At 35.5% G+C, this 19,237-nt stretch overlaps 1 protein-coding gene across 6 annotated transcripts in view; it reads left to right on the top strand.

Annotated features, from left to right (window-relative positions):
- Positions 1-19,237, top strand: part of ORC5 (origin recognition complex subunit 5) — a 73,158-nt gene that overhangs the window by 21,608 nt on the left and 32,313 nt on the right. For 5 of the 6 annotated variants that reach the window (XM_069801793.1, XM_069801792.1, XM_069801795.1 and 2 more), the window contains 3 exons: positions 800-912; positions 4,424-4,471; positions 11,240-11,350. In XM_069801793.1, coding sequence (XP_069657894.1) covers positions 800-912; positions 4,424-4,471; positions 11,240-11,350 — 272 coding nt within the window. Of the gene's footprint in view, positions 1-799; positions 913-1,338; positions 1,421-4,423; positions 4,472-11,239; positions 11,351-19,237 lie in introns of those variants that run through there. The other variant, XR_011327745.1, reaches the window with a different exon arrangement.

Below are 19,237 nucleotides of genomic sequence, written 5' to 3'. Positions count from 1 at the left end.
CTCCATAGTTAGACAACTGATGAAGTAAGGTGGTTTGATCATCCTATTCATATGCATAAGCTGTGTAAAAGAAGCAACTACAGTGACAAGAGCAGAGGAATGTAAAGGGAAAAAATACAAAGTAAAAGTAAAAAGAGGGAAGGAAAATACTCACTAAACTGTAGTTGTATGTTTTAATGGATGAGACTTCAGTCTTAATGAAGTATACATGTAGCGGGCTAGGTCAGTTGGATCAAGTTTAAAATTTTGAAAGCATTTTTTGTAGAAAGTAAAACAGTAGCTAAAAATTGTGAGATGCTGAGCTGTTTTTCTGAAGTGCAGCACTGCGCCTTTCTCCACCGTGCCAGCCCCGTTCCTGGCTGAGCTCTCTGGCACAGTCTGGAGTAGCCTAGCCTGAAAGCTGGGTTTTTGAGAAAAGCTTTGCCATTGTATTAAAATACATCTTTCATCTGCCCTGTTTGCCAGAAATATTACTGTAAATGAAAGTAGCCTGGAATTTTTTTTTTTTTTTTTTTGGGAGATCACACCTTAGTGATTTATGAATCTCTGATGCTTCAAATACAGTTTCTGAGATGAGTCCATAAGGAGTTCAGAATGTTAGTTTTGTTTAGCTTCGTGCCATTCCTTGGCCCTTCACTGATTTTATATCTGTGATAATGGGGTTGAGAAAGTTGCCATACTCATTTAGTTACAGGAGTAGAGCAGGAGAGAAGGAAAAGAAGAATGCAAACAAGTCTAATTTGAAGTTTGTCAATGTTCAGAGTGGGTTTCAACAACTCATAAACTGTTTGTTTTATAGGACTTTCTGCACATACACATGTGGAACTTCCCTATTACTCCAAATTTCTTCTAATAGCTGCTTACCTTGCCTCCTACAATCCTGTTAGGACAGATAAGAGGTTCTTTCTTAAGGTAATGAGATTTTTTTTCTTAGTGCTGCTTACTGAATTCCTGCATACTGAATATCCTAGTTTAAAACTCTTCAACCATTCATTCTGAGCTGTGTTCCTGTGTGTGGTTCATTTGATTTGATCAGAAGTTTTTCTGTAGATCACATGTTGTGATTGGTAATGATCACTTAGTCATTATTAATGTCTAATAAACCCAACTTCCTGTTAATGTCAAAACATGCGTAACGCTGTTTTAGCACAAGTATTGTGCTTTGCTTTTGTAAGTTGATATAGCTCCGTTTTGTAAAGATTTTAGTGGAGTGCCTGCAGTGTCCTTAGGTATAAGCCACACTTAAATTTCTGGACTAAGATAGAAACCACAACTGCATTAGCCTTTAATGAGGTAAAATGACATAGTGCATTATTAACTTATTTATACAATTTTAAGCTCTTGAAAGAGAAACATACAAACAGTTGCTCTTGCAGAAGACGTGCCAGCTAATGGAACAATATGTTGTGTTGCAATGATGGTAATGCATGTTTCAGGATGAATGTCTTAATCCTCACTACGAATTCATGAGCTAAACCCCATTTTCTGTAAGTTCTTGCCGTATATAGGTTGAAATTTTTTTTCTTCTTTTCTTTTTTCAGCTATGTTGTGGTCATGCTGCAAACAAATGCTGTGGTGCCATAGTTTGTAGTCTGTCTCTTTCTTACCCAGAATCTTCATGCTCCTCAAGCCTGCCTCGTTGCACTGTTTTTGATGTCTTAATTTGACAAAATGTAGGCAGGAAGACATATCAGAAAAGTGATTGGGCAATCATGCTTTCTATGCATTTTACCAACATCAAATTTTCTACTTTATTATAGCATGTATTAATATATGCATGTGTTTATAAATATATGGTACTCATGAAAGATAGGTGTGAACAATTGAAGAAGATGAGAGCAAGCCAAATTTGTAAAAATATGCTCGTTTTCTTCTTCTTGAAAAAAAAATTGTAGATACATGTTTTGAGAAGTTACTGCAGTTCCTAGTGATAATATACTAGTACATTTTAAGTTTAAATACAGGTTTTGTGTTTCTGCTATTATCCTACATTGACAGCTGTAGGTGTTTCACCCTTCTGTCTAGTCCTTTCCTGAGAAGAGTAGAGGATTACTTACAGTAAGTGCAGATTGACAAGTTTTCTTTATGGGCAACCTTTGTTCTTTTCACTTGGCCAAAGCAATTTCTTTGTAACAGATTTATTTACTGAAGAAGTGGTTATGCCCAGATTTTTCCACATCAGTCTTGGAACTCAAAAGAAACAGGAAAGCTTACAGGAGTCAAGTCAGTAAAGAACGTTATCAAAAAGTGCCACATCTTTCTTGTTTGTGTTCACTGAATAACCTGCTCAATTTTTTTCCTTTCTCCTTTTTTAGTATCTCTGAAGTTAGTTTCCGCTCTTGCACATGAACCCCACTAAACTTTTATACAATAAACATGAGCTTCTAAGTTTTTGAAGCAAGGACCATGAAGGTATTTCATTCAGTGATATTAAGTATTTTTCCCAAGAATTGGTGAAGCAGGAATTAGCCCTTCATCAGGTGCTAAAGTGAATTTCAGGAATAGCTGCATCTCAAAGCCCACCAAAACTAACACTTCTGGGGGAGGTGATGTTCAAGTTGAGTGTTTTTGAGTCATGTGGAATGTGAAAATAGAATATGGTTTTATCAGGTTTGTAATGAGATTCCAAGTAGATTACAGAAAAGTATCTTCTGGAGTATTTACCTAAGGACTGCTGGACAGCAAAAGGGATGCAAACAAAAAGATGGTCATTGAGCTGCTAATCTGCACTACTGGTATAGCTGCTAGGCTATACTACAGCTAATGTCACAGTTTGTGGCAGCCTGGAATGCTGATAAAGCAATGCAGTAATAACTGGCAGCGCTGCTATTAGTTATATGAAAATTCAGGAGCTTTGCAGTAGATAGAGAGAAAAATATGAAGTTGGTTTTGAAAGGTAGTCTTTAAAACAAAGGAGAATAGCGATCTATATGAAGTCTTCATTTTATCATTTTAATAGAAAACAGGATTAAAAACTAACTGAAAACTAGCTCTGAATTTCATGTGCTTGCACAGAAATAGGGCACCTGCTCACTTGCTTTGAAACACGTTTGATATAACTTAAATACACCATGTGGAGATCCCAGCATAACCTTTGAAATGCATGAATGCAGTTTGTTGTGATCCATTGCTAGCATGCTGTGTAACCTCAGGCTTGATCACTTTCCCCTCCAAAAGGTCTCTTTTATCACTGTAGTCTTCTTTCCAAAGGCATGATAAAAAGATTCCTGTGCTGTCTCTGTGTCTGTGTGAGATATGTATTAACTGAACGAACCAATTTTTTTAGTCTGGCAAATTATGTAAAGAAAACTTAAAGCACTGTCTAATACTAAGCTCTTCAGAAGTCAGTCAAGAAAAGCCACAGTTACTGAGATAGTCTTGACTTGGCTGAGTATTGAGGTCCACAAATACTAAGTACAAGATTTTAAACATGATGGAAAAAAAATTCCTTCATTTGAGATATTTTTTCCCTGATTCATTGAGTATGCTTATAAGGTGTACTTGTTAATAAGGTATACTTCTCAAGGCTGTGGAAAAACTCATCAGGTGATATTTTGAGAACTAGCACTTAACTATGTTTAAAGAATATTATACTTGTACCTTTCCACCAATTTTACATCATTGTCATGTCTCTCTGTCTTTTTAACCCATTCATTTGTAACATCTTGTTTACTATATTCCTGTCCTTGTCTTGCCCTCAGATTTTCAGTTGAGATCCAAGAACACTTGATTATTTTCTTTGGACAGCCCTTCCTTTCTTAATGCTGCTTTAAAGCTGCGCCTTTTTAAATTATGTTCCTTTTCCCGCCCCATCTTCTGTTTGTCATTTAGCTCCTGCACCTTGAACTATCTTTGTATTTTATCGATTGAATTCCTGGTTCTCATTCTGCCAGCTTGCGTACCATCCAAATTTGAAAATGGAGCAGATAAAAGATGAAAATTCAGATGGATTTTATGCATGGATACATTTGAAAAATGAAGTGACCATCATTTAAACTTCTCTGGAAAAAGAAGTGAAACGTCTGTCTTTTTCATTAGACGATTGAGGATAGGAGGAGGATGGTGGCATGAAGTCATATTAAAAAAAAATTTTTACTGCCTCTTCTCATCAGTCCCTGATTAGATCAGAAAAAAAACTTATGCACGTCACCAAAAAATAGTAGTGTGGTGGGTTTTGGCTTTGCACCATGTGGGACACAATGAAGCAAGAAGTAAGCCAAGTGTAATTTTAGGGCTTCTGGTAAGAAGGATCGCTGGTAGCATCAGAGACAAATACTGGAGATGTAGTAAAGAAGGAGACCCAGACTAGCATACTAACATACATAGTGTACAATTCTTTGTTGACTGTTTTGATTCCGTCTTTGCTATAGAAGGAGCATAAAATAATTTACATACGATATTTGCTCTTGTCTGTTGTTTACAGCATCATGGGAAAATTAGAAAGACCAACTTTATGAAGAAACATGAAAAGGTATGTATTTTATCTTTCTAAGCTGAGCTTGGCAACAAGTATTTTCTTTCTACTGTACTGCTGGTTTTGTGTTTTGTTTTGCCTTATTGTTTACTGTAGAAACAACAGAATTGCATAAATAACAATTATTGGTGCATTTGTTCATATGATACAAATTTCTGTATGATACACACATTTTTATTTCATTAAAATTTAACTGTAGCATAAATTTGTCTTCTAAAGCCATATTTCTGTATATAACAAAATGTGCTGCTTAAAGCTAGTTAAAGGACATCGTACATGGAACAGCCAGATACCAGAATTTCTCTCAAAGATGTTAGAGTAATAGGTGGTTAGTAGTTTTGAAAGTCAAGTCACTTGAATTCCCAGTGAGGCATAAGAGCTTAAGTTTGTGTGTTGAGGCTTGGAAACTTTGCACTCCTGTCTGTTGTTTAGGATTCTATCAGACTATTAACTAAACTTTTCATGGTTAGAAATAGGTAAATATCATTGATTTCAGTGGAGCTATACCAGTTTTTACTGACAGAGCCTTGATATGCTAGGAAAAGCAAATACCTCTATGTATATTTATTTAATTTATTTAATTGTAATGTAAATAGAGAAATCAAATTTTAACATTTGTAACTTGTTGACTTGTTTTTAAACAAATCTGTAAATGAAAAGCAGTGCAGACAGCACTAAATCCCTGCTGAAACAATCATTATATCCTTTTCTTCTCTCTGCTACAGCCAGTGTAAATAATATGAGAAAAATTTTAAAATTATACTTAGCCCAATAATCCTTTGCTTCTCATCCTTCCTATAGCCTTTTCCCTAATTTTCCTCCTGCCCCTGCAGGAGGACAGAGTCCTTGGCTATCCAAAGACTTTTTTCCAAGTTCTCTTATTTCTGTAGGGGGACAATTTTTGCATGTGAAAGTGTAAGTGAGCATGGTTTTACTTTAACAGTGCAATGTGTTGCACCGCTAGGTAGATATTTATGTAAATTTAAGAATTCTGAAGTTTCTGAATATGCGTGTCCTGTACACATAGACCTTGTGTGTTTTGTGGCTGGCATGTGGACTCCTGAGAACTTCAGAGCGTTTAAACATTTTCAGGAGTGGTGAATTCTTGAAATACCTCCATGTCTTAATTAGCTGATAAATAATTTTCAGGAGAAGGAATAATTGTTGTATCTTAGACCAAAATGTTCTTCTTTCCTTGCATCCTCTGCAGGAAAGTTGTTTTGTTTTATTCTTTCTTGGCAATAGATTTCCAACTTGGGAACAAGCAGGGAGATGGGAACAGCTAGGAACATAAAAGAAAGAGGAAAATAGAGATTTGATAAAGAAATACTGAGGTCGTAATCACCTTAACTGTACCATAGAGCTTGTTCTCTTGTGTCATTATTTATGTTAAAGGGACTTGTATCCAGGTTCACTACTTAGTGTTCAGAAGTGCCTGCATTAATCATAAATTGGTTTTTATTTTATTATTGCTCCTGCAGCAAACTAAATGCTGAGTAGGTACAGAAACAGAACAGAAGGAGGTACTAAGGAAAGAACTGTAAATGAAGGTAACTCAAACAAATGTAAATAAACATAATGTAAACAAAATTCATGGTCAAAAAGATGAGTAAGATTTCAGTTACTTTTTTAACTTTTAGGTTAATTCTAATTCTGTAGACTTTACATTTACCCTACAACCTAAGCATTGAACTGATTCTGAAAGCATGGTTAAACATGTGTGCAGCTAAAGAAACTTGGTTTGTTCTCCAACTGTAACAAGTAACTTGCATAATCAGGAAAGACTTCTAAGACTGCAAATGATCTAATTCTTGCACCTCTTTGTTGTATTAAAAACTAGTGTTACTTTGATGAGAATTAGAACTTCATAATCCTAATAAGTCAAATATAGTTAACAGAAAATATCTCTTGAGTTGACAGTGTTACATTAAACTCTGATTGCATGCAAGAAACAGGAGTGCGTCTTAGGGTTTAACAAACGGGACGGGAACTTTGTGGCATTTTGAGAGTACCTTTGCTTCTAGTTACAGAGCACTGGTTCTCTGCTTATGTGTTGCTTTATAGTTTACAAGTAAGGACCCTTTTGCTCTAAGTATTGATGCCAGAAACTGAAACTGCTTGTAGGTTAGAGAACAGTCTGGTCTTGCAAGTTTTTGAGGCATGGTAGCTGTGATAACGGAGAACAGGACTGCAGGTCCCAACAGGATTTTCCAGACCTATGTTCCTTTTACTGTACCTTTATAAACATTTGCACAGAGATACAGTCACCCAGATGTAAACTTATATATTTTGGTACTATGATTCTGTAGTGAGGGAACCTGAAATACAGGGATAAAGGATTACCTGTGTAGTGTTATAAATAATGGCTCACTTGCTTCAGTTGGTGTGATAGCTTGTATCAATATACCTTCCCTCAGAGGAGCTTGTCTAAAGACTGATTTACAGATCAGATTCGCCTAACTCCAAGTGGGTGCCTGCATCTAAGCTAGTGTCTTTTTATAGACAGTGCAGAGCTAGTTGATGCAGTCATTGGATTGTAGGGTGTGATTCGTCTCATACTAAAGTTGGTTCTATGTTCAGTCAGATGAATTGCACCATAAACTGTATTGATTAGATTTCTACTGGCTATAATGGGAACTTAGGAAACTAGTTGGGCTGTATATACCTACTTGGCAGGAAGCTAACATTAAGTGAAATAAATCCTTCCTTAAAAGTTTAGGTACAGCCAGACTAAAAATCTGTTTCTTGATTCTTAACTCTGTTCAGTCCAGAGGCCATGGGGTTTTTTATTAGAAAAAGTAAATCTTGTGAATGAGGGGAAAAAAATGGACTTTATCATTCTATTAATTGCCTTGTTGCTGATAGCAGCAGAATTTGTTGGGTTTCTTTGCATGATTGCCCTGGAACAATGTTTTTCCAGTTTAGTGACAAGTGAGAGATCTTCTGGTGAAGCTACTTTTGCAGGAGTATGCTTTTTTCAGATGTCAGTCCATCAGAGGATCAAATGTGTTGGTGTGGGTTATTTTACTGGAAAAGAGTTTTGTCTAGTATATCTGCTTCAACTTCAGTCTAGGATTTGTTTTGTATCAGAATTTCTAGCTTACAACTAAAGACGATTCATTGCCATAGCAACCAGGGAAGTTCAGAAATGCCTTCTGCTAAAAAAAGTGAGAAGTATAGTTCTGTCTTTTAAGTATATGCTTAAAAGGTTGAAAATTCAGCCAGCTGAGGTTAAGGACTTTCCTTTGTGCAAGTAATTTAGTTTGGGTTAAGCTTTTGCTCTTTAAAGAATGCTTTTGCTTCTCATTCTTGTTCATGAAATTTTGGAATGTGAACATGTGGCTCGCATTTGTGGGACAGTGAAGGACTTAGGCCAGTTAAACAGTGGGAACATGAAACTCTGTAGATAAAAAGCACAAGTATAGATAGTGGCAGTTGGGGAAAAGTCTTTTTTGAACCATTAGACAAGTGTGTTGCCAAGGTGGAAAGATGATAGAGGACTCACAGTGTTAATTTGATGGCTATAAAACTTTTTGAAGAGGTTTTCTAAATGTGGAAGGTATCTTTGTTTTTAAGTGAGCTGAGGGTCCCTTGGATTTTTATAAATACTATTTTATGTAGTATTCTGCCTTAGCTTCTTGCCGAAGATTTCTAAATGTTTCACCATGTTCTGTTTGGAGGGACTTCTAAACCATTCTTATTCATCCAGGAATTTATTTCTATCAAAGAAATAAAAATGAAGTGGTGCTTCTAGAAGTTACACTCTCTTAGAATTAACTCTTCTGACTTCCAGAAGAAAGCATTTCTCTCAAATAATTTGAAAGTTCAAAATAGTATTCTGTCTAATGAGAGAGCTGATAATATTAAGCGCAAGAACCTTGTGAAGTAATTGCATACTAAACACAACTTCAGGGGTTACTACATGCTAATTGTGCTTGCTAGCTGCTTGGAGTGCACACATTTTAATTACTGTATGTTTGTTGACTTTTTCTGTTGATAATAAAGAATATGCTTCACAGAACTGGCGTGTTTAGAAAGAGAAGGGCAGGGGATTGTACAGTTCATAACTTACACCATACCTTCATTCTTGACTGAGGGTGCCGTGCTAAAGTTGTGACTACATGTTTTCATTATTTTTCACACTGCTTTCTTTGTTAGCCAAGAGGTAGCTTTGGGGACACCTCCTGGATTTGAAAAGCTAAAGCATGTATTGGAAATATATACTTTTTGTTTTGCTGAAGAAATGAGTGGTTGCGTTTCACTGTTGACTAACGCCATAGATGTGCTCGTGATATATTTGAGACGTATTCTTTCCCAGAAGCATTTTGAAACAAACTTTCTTTTGAAATTCCTCTTTAATCTTGGCTGCTCTGTTAGTAAGAAGAAACTAATGTACGCTACATTGTCAGAACTTTTGACAGTCTGGGTCATAAATAAATCTCTGTAGTCCTAACAATGCTGCCTGAGTTGTAATACTACCCAGTTCTGCCCTATGAACTGTACTTCTCCTTTTTGTGGAATGGGTTATTTTAAAAATATTTAACATTGAAAAATCAGGAACTCATATTTCTGTGAATTCAGTTGAATTCAACGTTACTACATATGATAACCTGTAATGCCTAAAGTGTCCATCAGTGCCAGCTAAGGTGTGAAGATGATGTGTATGGTGCAAAAGAAGGGTAAGGGAGAGAACAGCTCTGTAAATGCAAAGTTGAGTAAATATGCTGTGTTCTGATAACACAGTTTGTCTGTAGCTGGCAGGTAGCTCTTTATACAGCAGCTCTTACCAGCAAAGGAGCTGACCTTGGGTTCAGCCAGCTGAACTCTGCTTTAGCCAGCTAAAGTCATGTGAGGTGGATGTACTCTGGGCCCTCATGCTCAGCGCTCTTTGGGCTGCATCTTGAATACTCTGTCCAGTTTTGCCCCCCTCCAGTACAAAACACATATCAATAAACTGGAACAAGTTCAGCAGAGAGGTATCAAAATGGTCAGAGGCTGGAGCACTTGCCCTGCAAGGAGAGGCTGAGGGAACTGCAGTTGTACAAGCTGGAGAAGGGAGGCCTAAAACCAGCCTGTTCCTGTACCTGCAAAGAGATCATTAAGGTTCTATGATACAAAGGTGGATGGTGAGAGGGTGAGAAACGACGAGTGTAAGCTGAAATGAGATGTTTATACTGGATTTAAGGAAAACCTTTTTCTTTATGAGGACAGCCAGGCAGTGACACTGGTTTCCCAGAGGGGTGGTGCAGTCTCTGTCCTTGGAGGTTTCCAAGAGTGCACTGGTAAAATCCTGAGCAACCTGGCCTGATCTCCTAGCTGACCCTGCTCTGATCAGGAGGGGTTTGACTAGAGACCTCCTAAGGTCCCTTCCAGCTGGAATGATCTTATGATTGAGTGTATTTTAAGAAAGTAGAAATATAGTAGTAAAGGCATTTCCTGTGCAAAACAGCAAGTTGAAGTGTTCTCATTTCTAATTTCCCGATCAAAAATGTTTTCTTTGGTTTTGGTATCAAAATGGTAACGTTTTCATTGTGGTATAAAGGAAGCAAAAGAGAAAATGAAAACTAAAAAGTTAAAATCAGCCAAAAATATAAAAAAAATCAGCAATTTTGTTGGAAAAAACCACGCAGTTAATACATTTTATTCCTGCAGAGATAGTTGATTGATTTTTTTGTTTTGGTTTGGTTTTTTTGTTGTAAATTAGTTTTAGAAATTGAAATTCACAAAAGAGCTGAGGTGGGTGAGGACCTCTGGTCTGGTCCAACCCCCCTGCTCAAGTAGGGTCACCTAGAGCAGGTTGCTCAGGACCATGTCCAGTTGGGTTTTGAATATCTCCAAGGATGGAGATTCCACAACCTGCCTTAGGCAGTAAGTTGTAGTGTTTAACAGCTCTCGGGGTAAAAAAAGGTTTTTTTCCTATGTTTAAATATAATTTCCTGTATTAGAATTGGTCCCCATTGCCAAGTTAGTCTACTCATGTTCTAGACTGTAAGGCTGTTTATTGGAGTAGTTTAGTATGGCATTTAAGATGAGGAACTCTTGTTATGATTTTGCACCTCTGTGAGAGGAAGTGAAAAGACTTTGACTAAAACAATTCAAAGAAGGTGGATATGTTGATACTTTAGCAGAATCTTCTCTTTTTATGCTTTTTCAAAAAGCAAATGCTAGTAAAATATTTGTCTTCAGTAAGCAAAATATACTTAAAAGTTGTTTGATAGTTGTATAGATTTATAAAGCTATTGTTCTGTTATGTGCAGTACTTTCTGGGTGATCATGGATTATAGACTGACTGTAGACAATAGACTAAATCTAAACCTTTACGTTTTTTCACTAGCTACAAACTCTGTGCTTTTAAGAAGCCCAACTTGTCTTACTGTTGATAAACTGTGAAGAAAACTATGTGCACTGTGAGAATGCCATAAAATGCGGTCTTTCCTCTTTAATGCTTAGATTGGGCAAGGTAATTTAATAGGACAAGTAAATCTATAACTAGTGACAGGAAATTTGGCATCAGATCTTCTGTTATAGCTCAAAAATGTTGCTATTTATTGTGCAGTTTGAACTCTTGCCATGTTAAATAGAGCTCTGTCTATGTCTTTGTGATCAATAAGCATGTATTCAGTGTTTTCCATAATATGTAAGTGGCTGTGTGAAACACTACTGTGAATTATAGTGCCTCCCCAGAGACTAAAAAGATGTGAGAATAACATCGTGTGGTACTCCAGGAAAGATCTATTGGATTGAAAAGTATTGTTTCTGTTGCAGACCAGTAATCACCTCCTTGGGCCAAAGCCATTTCCCTTGGACAGACTATTAGCAATATTATATAGTATTGTGGACAACAGAGTTGCTCCAACTGCAAATATATTTTCCCAGGTGAGTGTGTACTTACTTTCTTTATTTCCTTTTTAGTATCTGGAATTTTTGAAAAGGTTTTACATTGTTTTTTGTAAGTCATCATTCTAATTAAAAGTAATGAGAAAACAACCACAACAGTAATTTAAGTTGAAGGCTCAGAGTAATATTTATCTGTATTACTAGCTATGAATTCAAGACTTTCTGTATGATGATCTGAAACCTTCTAATAGCTAACTTTTTCCTGATCCTGGACTGTGTGATCTGTGCTGGTTAGTTCCTTGGCTTCTCATTGAAGTCTGTAGCCTGTTTGTATTTCAAGTTAAGTGTCTAAAAGTTCACTGTCCTATGGCCAAAATTAGTCACATTGGAACACATGTAACATAAATGTAGTGATGAGGAAGGAGCAGAGGAAGAATAAGGTATTTGCAGGTGAAAGCTGTTTACTGTGATACATGTATCTTGTTTTTCATTTGGACCAACTTGGCTTGCAGAGGAGAGTCAGTATCCGGTTTCACTAGATGGCAGCATAACTATAGAGTTGAGTGGAATTAAGTAAATGTAGAGTTTTCTCTAGAGCTCTGAGTTTGTCAAGTGCAAATACTTATTCTGTATAAGTAAAGATAGGGGTTTTTTGTCTACTTGATTCTTAGATCTTTCATGTCCACCTTAGAATATCTCAATTTCTTTCCTGCTTTCCAGTTGTGCTTAACTTTTACTTATAGAAGTATTTTCTACCTTTCCTTGTTAGGTCTCAAGTTTAACCAAGGATTATTTAAATCTGATGTCTGTATTCATGTAAAGTTCTAGGAAACGTATGCTCAAGATGCCTAAACAATTTTGCTACTGCTTTTATCATCGCTGTTCAGTGCTCACATGAATTTTTGGCAAAATTAATCTCCCAACTTTGTAGAATAACCAACCATAAATATACATATTGTAAAATCAGGCAATAGAGAAGCTAGTTGTAGAGTTGTAGTACTTTATTTAATGAGTGGTATGTGAATATCTTTGTTAATAGTGGTGGGGACCCAGGTGCTTTACAGATGCAGTAGGCAACTTACACCTTCACATAATGTTTTCTCTCAAGCTTCTTTAGTTAAAAGTTATTATATGATCTGAGGCACGAGAAATTTAGACAACCACAAAAAATCTGTTAATACAAGCATTTACTTTTTTGTAACTAGATGAGTGGTTTTTCAGCTTACAGTCTACAACCCTTGAGATGTCAATGGATTAGCTTTCAGAGGTGTTCAGGAAGTGGCTGAAAAAAAATCAAGTTTAGACATGTTTATGCATCCTGTACTTGTTTCTTGCCTTTCTTCTGTCATCTCACAGCGCCTCAGGAATTCACTGTGCTTTCAGAAGGAACCCTAACTCTGTATTTCAAAGCTACGTTGAAGTTTCCTATGGGCAAATGCCATATGAAAGGACATCAAAGGTGGCTGAGGCAGGCAGTTTCTGACCAGACTTTGGATGATGCCTGCAGTCTTGTAGCCACTTATAGGAACTTTGGTGTACAAAGAGCACAGGGACCTTACTGTTCATAAAAATGGATAAATTTGGTCAGCTGTATCTATTCACTTTTTTTTTTCTGGCTAGTGTCAAATGTAGCCTGAGATAAATCCTTTTTTATGAATGTTGTGTTGATTCTTTAATTCACTGTGCTGTGAAGTCTGTTGATTGAGTTGTCAGTCAAGGTATTGGTCACACTGCTTTCCTTACAGGTTGCTGGTTTTGTATTTTGCTCTAGGTAGTGCATTTTTTGATTTAAGACACAAAGTGTTGAAGCTGAAACTTGGAATACTGAGGCAAAAGGTGGTTGTCTTGTTTAATGATGTTAGTTTATCAACAATGATTGATCTAGGTTTATTTTAGTATGAAACGGGAGTCTTATGAGACTGTTACAGAAACTCAAAAGAAAATGAGATACAATCCAAGTAGTGTTCAGATTAGTTTCACTTGTGCTCTAAATCTATGGATGATCCACCACGTAGGTACTTCTTGTTTTTTAAGCCTTTCTGCAAGCATTTGAAGACACACACTGTCACTGTGATCTTTCAACAAAATTTCATTTTTAAGATGGAAAGAGTGCAACCTTTAAGGCATAAGATGAAAGAACAGGCAAGAAGCAAAACAATTGACTGTCCAACTGCAGCTGTGAAGTTTAGAGCTTTGCCTGAACTTTGATAGTCTCAGGGAGCAAATTTCAGTTTAATTTATTCAAGTAATGTAAAAGGGGATGCTGATGCTGACACGACTGGGACCACTACGTGGTAAAACTTTTGTGTAGGTGGTTAGCTGTACAGTCTCTTCATTTTTGGCTATCAAAACTATCTTGGTATACTTAAGTCCTGAATGTATTATATAACAGACTTTTCCCATGTATTTTCAAAATCAGTATGTCTGCATATTGAACATGCATTCCAGAGGACAGGAAAAATGTCATTATTCCAATGCACAGTTAAGTAGTACTGAAGACATAGTTTGTATATGGAGTGTAGTTCCCCCTTAGACTAAAGTGCAGAATGAAAAAATTCAAATAAATGCTTCATCCTAATTTAGAGTGTACACTAGATGGCAGTGTTATCTGTAATCTTTATTTTTCTGACTATGCAGATTAAGCTATAAAGATAGAAAAAGATTCTAGTAAACCTTAACTGGGTTAGGGCAAAGAAGTTGAGATTCAATCTGTTTATACCAAGATAAAATCTTATATTTTTGTAATATTTTTAATTATTAAAACAATTTTTGCATTAAATTTTAGTTAAAAATTCTTGAAATGTCTAATGTAAAGTAACATAAAATACAATAGAATTTAAAATAGATTTTGGAAGTAGTTTAATCTGAGCGTAACATATAATTGCATTTTTTTTCTTGAAATAGTTTAAAACAATTTATATTTCACTGATTTTCGACATTAGTTATTCTGTAAATATATTTTTAAAATAAAGTAAATATTTAGGAGCTGGGTTATCCTTAGCAGTATTGATTCATTTTATTGGTAGATACCGCAAGCTTTTATTTTCTTGTTTGTGTCTACAGCATGGAAATCGTTCTTGAATTGTGCAGAAGTTTAAAATGTTTTAAATCAAATATTTGGCTTCTTAACTGATTCAACATTAATTTTTATGTGCTCTTTAATTTGTAAACTGAAAAGCTGTACATGAACCAAATACTTATTAATTCTCCCCACGTTCAGTCAGAAAATAGCATGCCTTGGTTTTAAAGTTGATCAACAATCTCAGTCAAGATTCAAGAAGGACTAGCAGCTGCTTTAAGATCTGTCATGTTGCTGATTTTGTGATATTTCTTATTGCTTCGTGGGTTTTGTGCATAATTTCTATTCACATGAAAATTCCAGTTATTAGCTTTTCAAAAATGAAATTTTATGCTAATAAGCAGCAAAAATTCAATTTTCTGTTTAATGCTAGGGTTTATTGAAAATGTTTCATTTTCACTAAATAGAATTTCAACTTAAAATTTGAATCTTAATCTAACTTCTGCCTTTTAATGTTAATTAGTCCTTAAAATGGTCTCATACTTATTTCAAACAAAAAGTTAACATGTTCCTTTCAGATGCATTATCTTTGCAATTGATACGAGACTAAGTTTTTTCTGCTGTAACTTCTTGCTGTAATTGGGTTGCATGAGAAAGAATTGGGCTCATTCATTTTCTTTCTCCTCACTAACTAGTACAAGGGAGTAGCACCAGGGAGAAAAAACAAACATGCAAATTTCTGCTTCTGCAAATGAAAATTGTTTCAGTTACCTCCATAAAAGTTGAAATTTCTCTTGGTTTTGTGCTATTTAAAAAAAAAAATGACACATCTAGTGAGGATTGTTTGAGAGGCAGTTAAAGTAAGATTTTTATTTATTTTTTTAAAATTTTAGCTTATTGATGTCAGTACATATGTGAATATAGGTCTATATTCACTTGAGAAGTTTTCAGTGCTCCCTTTCCTCCAGAATATTCATATGTTTTTCTTAGTAGTTCTAACTTGTCATGATACTGGCTTTTAACACGTTGTGTGTTACTGTAGCATGCCACTGAATTTGTTTGAATTTATTTGCTTGGTTTTTAAACCAAGAGATAACAGACATTAAAGCACTATTGATTTCTGCAACCATTTCAGAGGACAAGATCTTTAAATGTTTTTCTTCAGATGCGCTTTTGTGTAATAATTTAATAAGTTGAATATGGTATTGCCACCAGCACTGGGCAGTTACACTCTGTGCCTGGGACGAAACTTGCACAGTTGATGTTCTGGTTGGATATATGGCGAGGTCGAGCATGTGGCTGAAGAATTTTAAAAGATAAAACATTATTTTTTAATGATGAAAAAGTGTGAATGTACTTTCACACAGTGCTAAAAGCAGTGCAGCTATGTCTGCATCCTACAACAACAGATAAGTCATAGGGCTCCCTTACCCAGGTACAGCAGTTGATGCTTTTTCAGGCTTAGAGAACAACCAGGAGCATGATTTGTGTGTCCACATGGACCCACTGTGCAGAATATGAAATGTGCATTGTGTCCAAGTGCAATTGTTAGAGAACGGAGGGATACAAAGAAACTTTATAATGCCTCCCGCAAGTGCATTTTGCAAAGGTTCTGAGAGTCTATTCAGTTCTGGTTTGTAGAAGAGTAGTATTTCATTTTAGGTTTCTCACATTTAGACAGAAATATAACATTGTTCTCTTTAGGAAAATGTGCCTTAGTATAGGACACATGAGTCAATTTATGCATGAAACGTTGTGCAAGAATTATCAGCACTGCTTTAAATTATATCAGCTCATTTTACATTGAAGGGTACAAGGGCTGTTAATGTCATATCATAACCAGTAAGCAAGTAGATATTTTTGTTGTCATAGTTATGGTTTCCAAGCCAAAATTAAACAATATTTTTTCCTCTACCAAAATGATTTTTCAATTGCTTCTTCAAATCAGTTCAGTTCTAACCATTTTTCATTTCCTACCTGTTTTATCTTGCTTCCTCTTTGTTGTGAAATATGCTTTTCATAAAGAGGATTGACTAGATCTACTTATACTTTTGAGCTATGATGTTACCTGTAGTAGGTAAAATGAAATGAAAGCCTTTGTCTTGCATACTTTCGCATATTTTATTCCTATTAATACATCCCTGAGTGTTTGGAAAGACATCTGTGCAGAGAGGTGTGATAACTTCTCACAATATACTAATAACTGAAAATTACTGAATAGGTAACTGATCAGTAACTTCAGTTCTATTTGCGTTTTCACTCTAATGCATTAAAGTTGGACTGTTAGGTCATCTTAAAGTTTGGTCTCTACATTCAGAATCAGGTTTGGTTTTACTGTTACTCATATTCAGTGAATATTTTCAGGTAGATTATAGTACATTTGGAAACAGGGATTTCTACAAAGGCTCTTTATCGCTGTGGGAATATGGTGACACATCAGGTATCTTACACATCATAGTCTACATTTCATTTATTAGACATTTCTTATCTGTTCAATACTAGATCTAAGAAAAGCATAAAAGCATCTGAATTTCCCTAAGAGTACTACAAATGCCTGAAACTAATGTAGGTACAAATGTGTAAGAATTTGGAACAAAGGTTAACAAACTTAAAATTTTCCAATCTGGCAAAACGATAAACAGCACTGCAAATTGTTGGCCACAGAGCAAGAGCTTTTTACCTGAAGTTAGAGTAAGTCTGCAGATAGGAAATTCAGAGTAGTGTGTGAAGTGCCAATGTAATATGGGTCTATTAGAAATACACAAAAACACTGGTGTACATAGCATGCTTCCAGCTGGAGGGAGCCACAGGAATGTAATTTCCTTTAATTAAAAAAAAAAAGTGCCCTTTCCTGGAGCATAAAAATCTGAAAGGTTTGTTTTCATTTTTGTCTTGCTTTCTTGTCTGTCTTACATGGATAGATTAAAGAATAGCTAGTATTAGGTATGTAAACTGGAATGGTACATGGCAATTTACCTGCAAGATTTCTTTGTCCCTGTTGTGTTAGAAGCATACTTTATATCTTGCTTCTTCAGATGAGAATTTCATATTTAAAATTCCTTTTTTTTGTAAATTGCCGACTATGGTAAAATGCTGATTGCAAGATGGGAAAGGTGTCTGATTTTATTATCTACTTATTTGATGCAGGGTTTGCTTTTATTATGGCATAGCCTTTTTGGACATCAGATAACCACATCAGGATTGTAGTACTAACTCTGTTAGTGCTTTATGTTAGATCACCTTGATGTAGCAAATTTGATAAAAGAGGAATACTGTCAACTTAACAGGTTTTTTCAAATGGAAAACACTGTAATTGCTTCTGTAAGCTCAGATTGTATTAAAGTTTGAAAATACAAAGTTTTCCATTCTACACTTGACAATGCTTGGCAGAATGAGAATTATACGTTTTTGCTAGATCAGCTGTTCCTGTATTGTGTTCCAGCTTTCCTTGCTATTGCGGGAACTGCTCATAGGAACATTTTACATCTGGCCTGAGTAGAGCCTTTAACACTAATAGAATACTCTCCACTGAAAAGTGAGCAGGTAGGTGAGTTTCCAGAGAAAAAGGTCTAGTTAAAAAGGTGTGTTGTGCTATGCTATTCCCTAAGAGGCCTTATTATGAAGCAGAATGAAGATGAATGGGAGCTGTTTTTATTTTAGAGTGTGTGAAAAATACAGAACATTCTCAAGTATTGGTTATATGTCCGTAAGTAGATTATTTTTTTGCCATGAGTCTTTTTGAAAACAAGCAAAGTGCTGGAAAAATAAAAGTTCCTGCTGATTCTGCTTTTTCTTCTCTGAAACAACTTTCATTTGCTTCCCCTTCACTGTGAAAGTTCCAAAGTGTTGTGCATGTCTTTTTTCTGGGTAACCAGGTAGAGTCAGTGCTAAAATTTTACCTGAAATAATTGAGAAGTTTGTAGCAAACATCAGCTACATAAGGGTGTGGGATGACTTCTTGGTAGAATCTATTTCTATTCTGTTCTCAGATGAATTTAGCATTCAGAACTCGTGATTGGAGTTCATATTGTGGTGAGTTTTCTTGTTGTTGAATTTTTTTTTTTAAAAAGGTTTTTAATCTGATAGATAATATTGAGAGCTGATTCAAGACATAATTACAGTATATGATGCATTTGAATTTGGAAAGTGTCTTACTTTGCTTTATACACCCATTAGGCAGTACTGAGCAGCAGTACCTCAAAATTAGGTAAAGATTCAAATAGTTGTATACAAAAATGTTGATATATTTGAATAATTCTTTTATATGTTAAAATGTTGAATTATTGAGTATCAAGTAGTGAACATTCAGAAGTGAGATGATTGTAAAAGTTAGTGTCTCCTGGAGTTGTGTTATGTACATTTTCTTAAATTTTGTTTCTGGGATATAAACAAACATACTGTTATGTATTTCCCTATTTTTATAATTTGAGTTCTAGGCTTAAATTGCAAGAGAGGATGTCATCAACCTCTGCTTCTGCCCTATTGATTTAATCTGCAAATGACTGTTTGCATTTCACTGTCCTCCTCTTCCTTCAGAGGAAAGTACATAAAATTACACAGCTTAATCCAGTCTGGCCATGGGAGTTGTCATCCCCAGAATGGTCCTGCTGTAATTTCTTGTAGGGGGGAGCATTTACTTGTACCAAAAAATGGAACTAAATGGAAAAGGTCTTAAAAGCTTTTTTTTTTTCTTTTCTTTTTTTCTTCATAAGAACAGTTAAGATTTATGGTATACCTCTCTATCTAGTCCATCAGAAGACCTTTGCTTCATAGCCTTCCAATGACAGGAATGATCAAATATAAACTGTAGACTCTGGGGTTATCTCATTCTCATTACTGGTCCAAATAAATTTCACTTTCAGTGTGAGGGAAGATACGTAGACACATCTTGCTAGCAGAGAATACTT

Source organism: Haliaeetus albicilla, chromosome 14 (genome assembly GCF_947461875.1).
Source record: "Haliaeetus albicilla chromosome 14, bHalAlb1.1, whole genome shotgun sequence".
NCBI lineage: Eukaryota > Metazoa > Chordata > Aves > Accipitriformes > Accipitridae > Haliaeetus > Haliaeetus albicilla.
Note: the sequence above shows the minus strand (reverse complement) of the source record. Positions and strands in the feature narration are given on the sequence as shown.